Source organism: Engraulis encrasicolus, chromosome 3 (genome assembly GCF_034702125.1).
Source record: "Engraulis encrasicolus isolate BLACKSEA-1 chromosome 3, IST_EnEncr_1.0, whole genome shotgun sequence".
NCBI lineage: Eukaryota > Metazoa > Chordata > Actinopteri > Clupeiformes > Engraulidae > Engraulis > Engraulis encrasicolus.
Genome location: NC_085859.1, coordinates 18586284 through 18599253, shown reverse-complemented (window position 1 = coordinate 18599253; position 12970 = coordinate 18586284). Strand labels below are relative to the sequence as shown.

The following is a 12970-nucleotide window of genomic DNA, read 5'->3' as shown; positions in this document are numbered from 1 at the left end:
CCATTTTTTGGCCCCGATACGATACCTGGCTGTGCAGTATCAGCAGATACCGATACCATACCGATACCACTCTGTTTGAAATGTATAGATATATATGAAGCGCTGCATACTACTTGGATGTAAAATCATTGCTATCATGGTTTTGTCAGGCTGCTGCCTACCTTCGTGAAACAGGTAGACTAATACTGTACATAGTGAATGCAGTAGAACTTTTTATACTTTTTAAATACCTCTGATATTAAATAATTAAGTGCAACGCTGCATTCAAGTGTCATACAAGCATCAGTAAATGGTATTTGTTGGTACTTGCCGATACCGATACCACCATTTTTGTGCCGTATCGGGGCCCCAGCCGATACCGGCATCAGTATCGGTGCAACACTACTAATGAGGGCATGTGAACTGTTTGAAAGAATAAACTTGACCACCAACGTGGATGGTTTCTCTCATCCTGTAATAATTAACAGCCAGTCGGCTGGGTTTCATACAAGGTTTTATAAGGTTTCATTAAAGGGACACTGTGCAGGAAATGGTCAAAAAGGGTACTGCAACTATGCTGCTCATTGAAACTGGGTTGCCTATTGCCAAATTTGATCTTTTCATGAAAGTTTACTGAGTAATAAACAAATATTTTCTAGTATGGTCCAAGTAGAGTCGTTTTTGCAGCTAAAAATTACTATTTTTGGAAATTCAAAATGGCGGACCATGGAGAAGATCCCCCTTTTCATGTATGTAAAGTGCAATTTTTCCAGTCATAATGAATACTTAGAATTTGATGGTGGTGGTAAGTATTCATGAAAAAGGTAACATTTGTGAATGGGCAGCATGAATTCTGGAAATAAACAACTAAAAATCTCACACAGTGTCCCTTTAAAGATTTCCACTAATGGCTTCTGAAAAGTGCAATGTGTAACAAACATATTTATGGCACACTTCAACTAGACCTAGAATGCAGGAAATTGCAGTTCAAGAATCCAGCAGAACTTCATTCACACCAAGTGACACAAAGGACCTTTTCAGGCCAGGGAGTAGCCAAGAAATAGGTTATGACCCCGACGTGATTTGAACACGCAACCTTCTGATCTGGAGTCAGACGCGCTACCGTTGCGCCACGAGGTCCCTGCTTAAGGGACAGAAACCTATCTGAGAAACAGCTAAATTTAGATTCAGAGGAACCCAGCAACAGGTGGTGATTGGGCTCAATTTCCCAGAAGTTCACTAAGGCCTCTTTTACACTGGCGGTTTTCTGGTAGGCCTACAGTGCGTTTTAATATGCAACCTTGCCTCCTCCACTTGCTTCCCGTCATGATGACATCACTGACAACAGCATTATATTTCAATATCTTGCAAAAGCTCAATTGTGAAGTATTTTTCTCATTTGCAATTGGGATGGTGAATGAAAAACAGTCCCTCAAAAGTTGTTGTGGCGAGGCTGACAGCTGGGAAACTTTATTGTTTTCTCCACGGAGGAGGGGCCAGGAGGCGGGACGAGGAGACAAGCACAAGTGGAGGAGGCAAGGACACATATTGGGATGCACCCCTACAGAGCGACTCAGCCGCCACGTTTTGCTCTTCAAGTGAACTGTGTCGCGCCCAGTCGAAAAGCAAAAAGTGGCAGCCAAGTTGCGCTGTAGGCCTACCAGAAAACCGCAAGTGGAAAAGAGGCAATAGATGTTGAGCTGAGCTAAAATGAGTACAAAATGAAATGGTTATGAAGTAAAGAGAAGTGGTTATTAAGCATTTGAGATCTCAAATCTTGCTGACTGTCTATCCTTATGTTTGTGTTTATTTGTTGTTTTTCCCTGTCAAGTCTTTAATTGTGGGGGGTGAGCCAAAACAAATTGCCATCATCTGTATTGACATGGCAATAAACTTGAATCTTGAATCTTGATTGCCCATCCTTTTGGTTATCCTACAGTGCTCTATGTTGTTTTATGTTCTATGTTGTTGCTCCATGATTTTTTTGCAATATAATAGTAACCGTGTGTTTCTACGTGATGTTGGCTATGATTATGTCCTCTTTTGAAAGTCGCTTTGGTTTTAAAGCGTCTGCCAAATGCAATGTAATGTAATGTAATGTGGCCGTCTTACCTTCTCCTTTCCCATACTTTGATGAAGGGGCCCAGGAAACAGCTTCCACATAGCCAAGCTCCCGACACACCACGTGCGCGTTATGTATGGTGAAATCATCATCGCAGACGGTGCCCCATTCACCCTCGTAGTACACCTCTACCCGACCCTCGTTGTGCTTGCGCTTGTCCCCCGCCAGGCGCAGCTGTATCCTGGGTGTATCAGGCGGCAGCACCGGGGCCGTGTAGTGTTCGATGGAGGGGTCGGGGTAACCCGGCGGGTAGCCTATGATCTCATACTGGGCCAGGCAGAGGCCCCATAAGCATGCCAGCTTGATTAATAAGCACGGTAGTGACCAGGGAGAAGGCATAGTGGGAAACAGCTCTGCAACTTGATGGGTTCCTTGTAACTGCAATAAAACCAAAAAAGAAATCACATTTATTTAAAGAAGCATTTCATGTTGCGCCACACATCATTTTCCACAGACCATTATGGCCACGTTCTGCTGTCTGCATAATAGAAATGATTTGCTCCAAGGGAGTGTGATTGAAATCAATGTTGCTCAAGGGAAAGGTAGCACTGATTATAAGGTTTGGCTCAAACATACCCATTAAGGCTGTCCAACAGGTGCTATTTAACTGGAAAAGGTACGTCTGTGCTCAGAAGTGTTCATTTCCAGCACAGCAACTGTGAATGGCATTAATAATAGGACTCTTAACAGTCTTTCCCCCTCACTTAAGGACAGCCGTGAACTTTCTCCAACTTCAAAGGTTGCTGTGAACATCTCATAATGTGGAAGAAAATCAGGCAACCAAGAACTGTCTCTTGTCTGTTCTTTCAGAAAATAATGGGCATGGAAATACACAGACAATAAAACACAGCCTTGCTCGATGCCAGTTCAAATGTTTCCAGTATACAACCACAAGCCTTCATTTGGTTCCACGATGTAGACGTTGCTGCCCTGCTCGCGTCCTGAAATGACTGTGTTACAGAATGAGTCTTGGCAGTGGTGCAGTCTTCAAGGAACACTGATTGTCCATTTACAGTACACCAATCAGCCGAACGTCTATTTTAGTCAAAAGGCTTACATCTACTGAGGGTATAGACACACGACTGTAATCTAAATATGCAGGTTGTCCACAACATTTTTAAAAAGTACTTTTACCAAATATGCTATACTGCTATACTTCAAAAACTGCCAGTTGCTATGTTATACATACTGTATCTGCTATACATGTGGCTTCTTTGAATTGTATGCTGCACAGTAAATTTCGCATTGTTAATTCAACACTTAAAGAGTTCATTTAAGTCCAAATGATGTCAAATCAACTCTCTAAGTGTTAAATGAGTACTGCAGAATTTACTGTGTGCAGCTGGAGCTGAACGGCCACCACATAGATGTGATTCTCCAGGAAACGGGATTGCCCATACAGTACAGTATACCAATCAGATGAACATCTCTTTCAGTCAATACACATACATAGGCCTACTTGATTTTACTGTGTCCTTTTTAATATAACTAGATGTAGGCTATCAACATGTAACATTGTAGTTACACTGTACACACCTATCATAAGCCTAAGGGGCAGTACAGTGCAAGTAAATAAATATTACGTTACTAACTTACATGTTATGACATAGTTACACTGTACCTAATCATTGTATCTGGGACGGTAAATAAACTGCAATCTCTAAATATGCAGATCCACAGATTAAAAGAATTATTTTAAAAACCCTTACTTTAAAAATCATATTTTGCTTCTTTGGATGACACTCTGTCGGCAGAGCTGAAAGGACACAACATGGGCCAGCATCTGTGATTTTTTTTGCCTTTAGTTTAAAAAACCCCAATAATCACCTACTCTGGCACCCCCCCCCCCCCCCCAACAAAAAAACAAAAAAAAAAAGAGAGAGAGAGAGAGAGAGAGAGAGAGAGAGAGAGAGAGAGAGAGAGAGAGAGAGAGAGAGAGAGAGAGAGAGAGAGAGAGAGAGAGAGAGAGGACTGCTCTCACACAGAGAGAATCAGCCTGTTTGTTCTCAGCAGGGCCAAGACACATAGTTTCCACTGACCACCATGAGAGGGAGAATCTGGCAGGGCACCAGAGGTCATGTACGTAAGGCAAGGAGATAATTGCAAATGAGGTGTGGTGACCCACAGCAGTTATGTAGTCATTTTGTCCAGCTCTAATGACAGTAGAAACCCTTTTTTGGGTGTCTGAAAACTGTGAGTATCCTTTGTCCTGACTTAAAAAGACTGCACCATAAAATGCTCCAAATGCATTTAAAAATGTACAACATCTCAAGAACTTAAGCCCGGATAGATTACTTCCACATGACACTTTTTCATGCTGTTTTTACACAAGGCTAATAAATTTGTGGGGAAATGGAGATAACTGCTCTTTTATGTTACTAGTCTCCATCATCAAGTTTATTTGGCCATCTCTCAGGGCCCCTCCCCTAGTACCACCATGCACACAGCCAAAGGGATTGAGCCATAATTTGTGAGGTGCTAAATCTTAATTATTATCATATGAACGATGTTGTGAGAATAGATGACAGACCATAGCACCAAACATCTATTAAAACTATACAATAATTGTACAGCCTACTTATTAATCATCTCACAAAGACTACTACTAGCCTACACCCAAAATGTCCATTGTATCGGTAGAATATTTGTCTCTTCACTGTGGTAAGCAAAGTAGCCTAATTACAACAATGAAATGATGCTGGAGGAAAGTACTTACAGTGTTCTTTGAGGAGGTTGTTTCTACTGAAACAGAGCAGCGACGTGGATATTGTTGGCTATTGTAATCCGTTACTAACTTTGTATAACTCAAGCAATTTGAGAGAATCCTTTGACAAAGTCACGCCTAGCAGAACTGCCCAGTTACGCCCACTATTGAAATGACCTCACTGTTTTAGCCTGCATTTAAATGGTAAGACGTTTATATTTTAAGCTTGTAATGACATTTTTGTGTTGTATATTTTCACGCATTTATCTAGAAACGCGTTTTAGTTTGCTAGTGTCATGCAACTCTTTCAAACAAGTTTTAAAATAGCTGAAGGAAATGACGGTTGTTTTAGCTGCTGATTGTGCCATAACATGAGTAAGTTACAAAACGTTGACGGTATAGAAAATAATTTCATCATGATATACAACCCCGAGAGTAAGCTACATCAGTGAGAGATATGCGCCATCCTGCCGGTGTATTGCCTACCAATGAGGAAAACACTGCCACCCTGTGGTGGTGTATGGGACAGACGGTCCAGGATCATCCTAGCTCAGTGTTTTTTAACACTGGGGTCACTCTTTTTTTCACGACCAAACAATAAACAAATAACGCCACAACTGAGTTAACTTGTTGGCTATTGACCCTATAGCCTGAAAACATAATGTTGTATGCTGTGTTTAAATCAGAATGTTAAAACATTTCAGGCGACCCCACTTGAATTCTAGGATCTATGGAGTCCCCAGAAATTTGGGATGTCAATATTGAGTCCCGAGCCAAAAAAAAGGTTGGGAACCACTCTCCTAGCTTATCACTTCTTTATTGTAATTAGGTTGACTTGATGACGACAGTATGACTTGACCAATCACACACAACTTTTATATATGATATGAAATGCAGTTTATGTAGAAATGTAAGTACTTTTTATTGTGATGCCAGTTCAAATATTGAAGATGATTACCCATTGCGTTTTATATACCCCCTAAAAGAATAAACACAGTCCAGAGTACAGTAGCACTACAGGCCACATTGTAGTAACATCAAAGCAATGCTGTGGAACACACACACACACACACACACACACACACACACACACACACACACACACACACACACAAAAGGGCTGATCTCTCCTGCCAAACACTTGCATCCGACATGCACACTATCTTACCATATGGAAATGTGTGGAGCTGAAATCTCATCAATAGCAGGCTTGCACCACATGATTTAGGTGATGAATTTCAGATGGTGTTCAGCCATAAAGATTGCGGTTGGATGCACCACATTCCCACATATTTAACTGCCCTGTGGACAAATTAATCAGACATTCCCATTTCAATCTTGTTACTGATACAAGTGTTTTATTGGATAGACTTTACCAAGGAACACAACTATAGCTAAATATGTGGAATTCATGTAGTTAGTAGGACTTAAGTGACAGCTGCCAGCAAAATAAGTGGGCAGTACAATTAATTTCAAGGATGAATAAAAAAGAAAACCCATTAAGTCATAATATCAACTCATTGTCATTATTAGTAGCCCTCCCCCATATATGCGACACCAGAAACAGGCTTTGAACCAGATTTAAGTTTATTAACACAGTAAACTGAAACAAACAAATAACACATCACCACGTGCATCTAACATTCAGCCATGGAGCAGTTTGCCACCTCTGATTGCTCTATTTAGGTCTAGAATGGACCACTTTAGCCTTACCGAAGATGAGGCACTTTAACTGCACTTTCTCTGAATAAAGAAACACATTACACAAAGCAAAATAAAAAAGCAGTTCATGAACACCTAGAAGAATCTTTAGAAATGGTGTGGCTTCAATAGCCAGACACTGTAAGCTTACTTTTAATAAGTTTTAAAGTGCGCTCATTCATGTACGAATGTATAATCAATGTCAAAGACTAGTACAGTGCAATTCATGAAGATTATAGGCATTTGTTTGGAAAAACAGCATTGTGCTTGAAACAAAAAAAAACAAAACAAAAAACACAATTTGAAATAAATTACTTCATATACACAGTGAATACTGAATAGACACACATATGGATGGTGGGTGGTGGGGGGGTATTGTTGTCTATTCAGGTTCCTGAGATAGCTGCACATCAACTTTCCTCACATGGCAACGGCTGGAAAAAGAAAATGAGAAAATGATCAGTGTTGTCACATTGTCTCCCCAAAGGGCATTGAACAAAATTACTGGAAACACTTTTATACCGCATAGTTTTCATCTTACCCGATAACCTTCTCCGTCATCGTGCCCCAGCTCAGGTCGCCGCCATGTTGGATTGTGGAGGATGTACAACACAACTAGTCCAAACAGCACAATGAGGGCTCCAAGAGAGTTGGCAAAGAGGGCTTCAGCAGGCAGCTTGGCATAAGGCTGTGTCACATTGTCATTCCCTTTCCTAGAGTGTATTAATACACACCACACACCACACACACACACACACACACACACACACACACACACACACACACACACACACACACACACACACACACACACACACAGAGAGAGAGCATAAACTATATTAGACAAACACACACATGCACAAGTTTAAAGGGACATTGTGCAGGTCAAAAGGGTACTGCAAGTATGCTGCTCATTGAAATTGGGCTGCCTATTGCCAAATATGATCTTAACATGAAAGTTAACTAAGTAATAAACAAATATCTTCTAGTATGGTCCAAGTACAGTCATTTTTGCAGCTAAAAATGGCTATTTTTGGAAATTCAAAATAGCGGACCATGGAGAAGATCCCCCTTTTCATGTATGAAAAGTGCAATTTTTCCAGTCATAATGAATACTTAGAATTTGATGCTGGTGGTAAATATTCATGAAAATGGTAACATTAGTGAATGGGCAGCATGAATTGTGGAAATTAAGCAAACATTAAGCAAACTTTAAGCAAACATGCACGCAGACACGCGCACGCACGGACGCACTCACACACACACGCACAGAGAAATAATATGACCTGCGGTGATGCTTACAGTGAAAAGAACAGCTTCTCATTGATTCCGGATATGCAAGAGACCATGCTCAAAACCAGAATGATAGCTCCCATCCACACATGAAGAGGCTTTATGAGCTTGCGAATCTCCACAGGGGAACAGGGCAGCAGGAAGGCCAGGAAGCCAACCACCCACTGGAAACAAGTGCACAAGAAAACACCACAGAGTAAACATCACAATCTTTTTTTTTTTTTGACAAGGCATGAGTCAAGCGTCAAATGCTTATGCTGAGCTCCTGCAAACTCTTGGGTGATGTATGAATCTACTGAACCTCAAAGTCTAATGAACCTGATTTTTTTTCTTCTCCAACAACAACAAAAATCCACTTTCAGTTATCTGGCCACGGCATTTGCGCAAAATCAGGTGACATGTGTAAGATGACTCTTAATAATTTCAAATAACCATTGTTATATTTAAACGAAGATAGATTTTGCTCTTCTTAAATTACACAGTACATTTGCACAGAACACCAGACCCAATATACAGTAGTTATTTGTATGGAAGCTGAACAGTTCAGCCATTCTAGATATACTATATTACCAACAGTAACTAACTAACTTGCTAACCTGACTTGACTCAATTTATGAACACAATATGAACTGCCATCCATTCCTAACCCATAGTGGTCAGTACACAATATCTCCCAACCTTTTGCAGTTGTTACAGCTTCAACTCTGAAGGCTGTCCAAAAGGCACATTTTCCTATAAACACACTTCTTAACGTGAAGCCGGTCTTCCCAGATGAGTTGAAGCTCTAGCAAAAGGTGGTGCAATATAATATTGAGTGTAGTGGAAAGTGCGCAGATCCAGCAAAAAAAGCATCAGCAGGTGCCAAATCAAAAAATTGTCAAATGGTCAATAAAGGACGGGCAAAGCTGCTCATTGACACTGCCTTGCAAAAGACTTAATTTACTAAATAATAAACAAATATTTTCTAGTAAGGTCCAAGTAGAGTCGTTTTTCCAGCTAAAAATGGTTATTTCTGGAAATTCAAAATGTGCAGATCCATGGAGTTCCCCCTTTTCATGCAATATAAATTGAATTTTTTCACCATATGGATTAGGGATGGCATGGTGGTAAGTATTCATAAAAAAGGCAAGTTAAGCGAATACATGAATTTGGTAAGTAAACAGTATAGTATATCTACGCAGTGTCCCTTTTTCTAGTTTCCATACATTTCATTCATTCATTTCATTCATTCATACATTTCATTCATTCATTTCATTCATTCAGTACATACCTGGAAGGCAAAAAGGGCCACAGTGCAAATGCCAATCCAGCTATGGAGGGAATATAAGTTGGGGATGGCTTTGGTGTTGTGGAAGTCAAATACAGCACATAGGCCCAATACAGACAGAACCAATGCCAGGAGCAGCATGGCAGCATGCATCAGTTTCCACGGTGTCTTACTGTGTCCCCAGGTAAGAGGCACACGATACACCACAGCAGCTAGGGATTAGTACAAGGACATGAAAGAAGATATGTGTGATTATACAACATAACATAACATAATATAATATAATATAATATAATATAATATAATATAATATAATATAATATAATATAATATAAAACATAACATAACATAACATAACATAACATAACATAACATAACATAACCAAGTTCAAGTTCAAGTTCATTATAGCCAAATCAACAGTATAACATACAGTTGGTAGGAATGTCTTTGGTTTGCTCGTACATTTAACAACACAAATACATATAGCTAAGACAAAGACAAGAAAACAAGAGGGGCCATAAATAAACAGGAAATTACGCATACAATAAACATTGAAAGTGCAATAAGACATAATACAGTACATAGTGCAAGGTAGGCAGAGGTAGAAGGCCAGGCAGTGGAGTGGCTGTAAAGTGCTAGTGCATGTTCAAGTAGCGGATGGCTTGTGGGTAGGTTCTGTCCCTAAAACGTGTGGTGTTGCATGGGATACTGTTGTATCTTTTCCCTGATTGAAGGAGTGTGAATTCCACAATTATAAGGAATTCTACATAAAGAAAGAGGTATGACAAAGTTTGTGAAATAAGTGAGGTGTAGTGGTGAATGGAGGAAGAATTTTTGATGGGAGAGAGACAGGGCCTGCATCTCAAAACCTATCTTCAATTAATTCCTCTAACCTTGTGCCTTGAAGCTCGACATCATGAGCAGGTCTCAACACACAATAAGGTGAGAGGATGAGGACTCCGGGAGGAGAGATTCTGATTGAGTTACACCCGGGGCATAAGGCAAGAGGAAACTACTGAAGAAGTCATACTGAGCCACACACACACACAGAGAGAGAGAGAGAGAGAGAGAGAGAGAGAGAGAGAGAGAGAGAGAGAGAGAGAGAGAGAGAGAGAGAGAGAGAGAGAGAGAGAGAGAGAGATTTGGTGGAAAAATAAATTAGGCTTCCCTTAACTCACCATTGCCATACATCACCACTAAGCCGGACACCATAAGCACAGGGTGCCAGTTGAACTGTTTACTTGAGCCATCCCATGCAAAGCCTCCGCGCCACTCCGCATTCCAGTAGGAGACAAACACCACACATAATATGCCCAGGCACAGGCACAAGAAATAGGATGGATAAAACATCACGGTGGATTTAGTCCTGGGTACACCTGTGCCGGAGGGGACAAAGACAGACATCACAGAGATATCAGACACATACAACAGTAGGCCCTATCATGCTTGAACTTAACACATTTAAAATGATCAAGAATAACTTTTATCACACGAACCAGAGCTTAGCCTACACTTGCTGTTACTTACACATCAAGTAACAAAGTGGCATTTCTGTCTAATTTCAAACTAAACAGGCTATGGAAAGGGCAGTAATTTAAAATGTATCCACCTCACCTGATGGAGAAGACAAGCTGTGATCCCTCTCACTTCTCACTTTGAGCAGCTGTAGCTCTAAACCAGATCTGCTCATCTATCTTGAAAGCCAAGATGGTTTCATAGCAGGCTAACAGCCCCTTACATATGCCAATGAGAAAACCTCCGCCAATTTTCTTATTGGGTTGCACAGTTCCTCTTTCTGTAAGGAAGGTTCCACTTCAGACTCAGGTGCCTGCCTATGAAACGCAGAGGCTGATGTTACAATAAGGAAGTGAAAGAGCAAAAAACACACACACACAATGAGAATAAACCCACATAAGTCATCATGTGATACGACCAGCCCGTTGGCCATCAATGTCAGGAAGTAACACCATACGCAATCGGTGATTGCAATTCGGTTCAATCAAGGTCGCAGTAGGAGAACCGCAGGATTTACCTTTGCTCTGCTCCGCTGACGTTTGGTCTTGTGCTTCCAAAAGGGACCTCCATAATTACCGGAAACTAAAGGTAAAGTTCATGTCATTTCTGTATGAAACACACTCACAGATCTACATTTACTATAACTATTAATTCACTTAATAGACGTTTTGTACGATTCTTTCAGTTTGACCAGAGACGGTTTGGTAACTTTGACCAGTTTGACGCAGACACAGCTGACTTCCTTGTTTATTGCGAAGTGTATGACGGGAAATGCTGTTTCATAGCCTACCCATGTCACCCAAAGGGCCAAAACCAACCAGAGGTAAAATTCTGCGGTAGCCTTCTTTTTTATTATTAGCCTACTAGTAGGGTAACGTTTCCATTATTGATTTACGACATTATTTTTCTACTTCAGTCTGACAAGTAGTTTTTTTTTCCTCCAAATAATTTGCCAAGTTTCCTAAAAGCAAAAACGAAAATAATAGTATGCTCTACAGCATGCTGAGTGCTGACATCATGTGGACACGAACAGAATTTCCCTGGTGTGTGTGTGTGTGTGTGTGTGTGTGAGAGAGAGAGAGCTGTAGGCCTAGTCAGAGAAAATTTGCAACCAAGAAAAAGAAAGAAACCTTTCTCATTATAACTCCCTCCAACCATTATCTCGTCCTGTGTTGTAGGCCTACATCAAAACTAGCACTCTACAAAATATTGCAGTTGGCCAAATGGCTACTGCTTAAAAAAAAAAAAAAACTCATACACTTAGTTTTTTTCTCGATTGGGGCCGACAGACAGCTTATCTGAGATGAATAAAGGCTCTAAGTTTTCATAAATGAACATCATAGTTCAAAAATGATTTTTGACTTCAAGACTACCAAAACATCAGGGGCATCCATTTCCCTGACCAGCAAAGCTCAGAGTTGAACCCAATCTAATTTAACGATTAGGTCGGGTCTATTTGTTAGACCTGTATCATGTGACCAATATCTGACTGGAGCACACAAATCAGTGGATGAGTTCATGGTGGGTTCCAAACACATCAGCTGATTAAGCTACTTCATGCATGGAAGCTGACGGGAGGTGGTCGGGCCCACTGGGAGATGAGGCCCAAGACTTGGGTCCTTGTTGAATTCTGTGTTATGTGGGGGGGGCTTTCAGATTACTTTGCCCTGGGTCAGGGCAAAGCTGTCAGCAGCCCTGAGTTCACGCACAAGGCACTTTACTCACTGTCAGACTTGCCCATCATTTCAGTTTGTACACCAGGTCTTACTGACAATCCAGGACTTACCCACAACAATGTCTCTAGCTTGTTCGAAAGAACACGCACACTGTTTCAAGCTCTTTCTTTTAATCCAGATGTGCATTTTGCATCTGACTGTCTGATTTGTTTATTTTTTACTCTGTTAACTCTGTCATTGTAGACCATCTGTTCAAATCCGAGGTCCTTTAAAATGGATATAGCACAGTTAGGTGACAACATCTGTTGAAACTTCACACAAACGTGTTAAGTCACAGCAAAGTCCTTAGTTAAAACCTGTTGACATGAAACAAAGGCACACCCCAAGTCAAGTGTGTCTCATTTTCAAGGTATGGCCTCCTCAGCCAAGGGATGTTGTGGTGAATCATGGCTCTATTACAGGTGTAGTTACCCTTTAATGTGGTAATCGTTACCCTTTAATGCAGTAAAACGGAACAGCTATCAACAGCCCTGCAGTAAATTCCAGGTCAACTATTCAGTGTAAGGCAAAGTAGAATGAGATGTGGTAGTTATTTTGCATTTGACGAACAGTATTTTACAGCACTGTTTAAATGCATCAAGTTAAATTATTGATAGGTGGTGGAAGAACATGAAACTGTCAACACAATGCAACAGAACCACAAACTGGCGCA

At 40.7% G+C, this 12970-nt stretch overlaps 2 protein-coding genes and 1 non-coding gene across 4 annotated transcripts in view; all 3 read right to left on the bottom strand.

The window, feature by feature from the left end:
• loxl2b (lysyl oxidase-like 2b) overlaps positions 1-4927 on the bottom strand; it is a 39226-nt gene extending 34299 nt beyond the window's left edge. The window contains exons 1-2 of the mRNA XM_063194911.1: positions 4818-4927; positions 2092-2479 (exon numbers count right to left, since the gene is read on the bottom strand). Coding sequence (XP_063050981.1) covers positions 2092-2440 — 349 coding nt within the window. The 5' untranslated portion in view covers positions 2441-2479; positions 4818-4927. The remainder of the gene's footprint in view (positions 1-2091; positions 2480-4817) is intronic.
• trnaw-cca (transfer RNA tryptophan (anticodon CCA)) lies at positions 1048-1119 on the bottom strand. The gene has a single exon. It is a non-coding gene; the product is annotated as a tRNA-Trp (tRNA).
• Positions 4928-6349: 1422 nt separating the features above from the next.
• Positions 6350-11519, bottom strand: LOC134445810 (lysosomal membrane ascorbate-dependent ferrireductase CYB561A3). Of its 2 annotated transcripts, none has more exons than XM_063194909.1 (7): positions 11100-11519; positions 10682-10899; positions 10246-10443; positions 9070-9278; positions 7809-7963; positions 7048-7219; positions 6350-6940 (listed from the first exon to the last, which is right to left on the bottom strand). In XM_063194909.1, the coding sequence occupies exons 2-7, from the start codon at positions 10755-10757 to the stop codon at positions 6917-6919; spliced, it is 834 nt and encodes a 277-aa protein (XP_063050979.1). In that variant the 5' UTR covers positions 10758-10899; positions 11100-11519; the 3' UTR covers positions 6350-6916. The 2 variants fall into 2 exon arrangements, with proteins under 2 accessions (XP_063050979.1, XP_063050980.1); XM_063194910.1 differs by lacking the exon at positions 11100-11519 and adding an exon at positions 10979-11084.
• Between the last annotated feature and the right edge of the window lie 1451 nt (positions 11520-12970).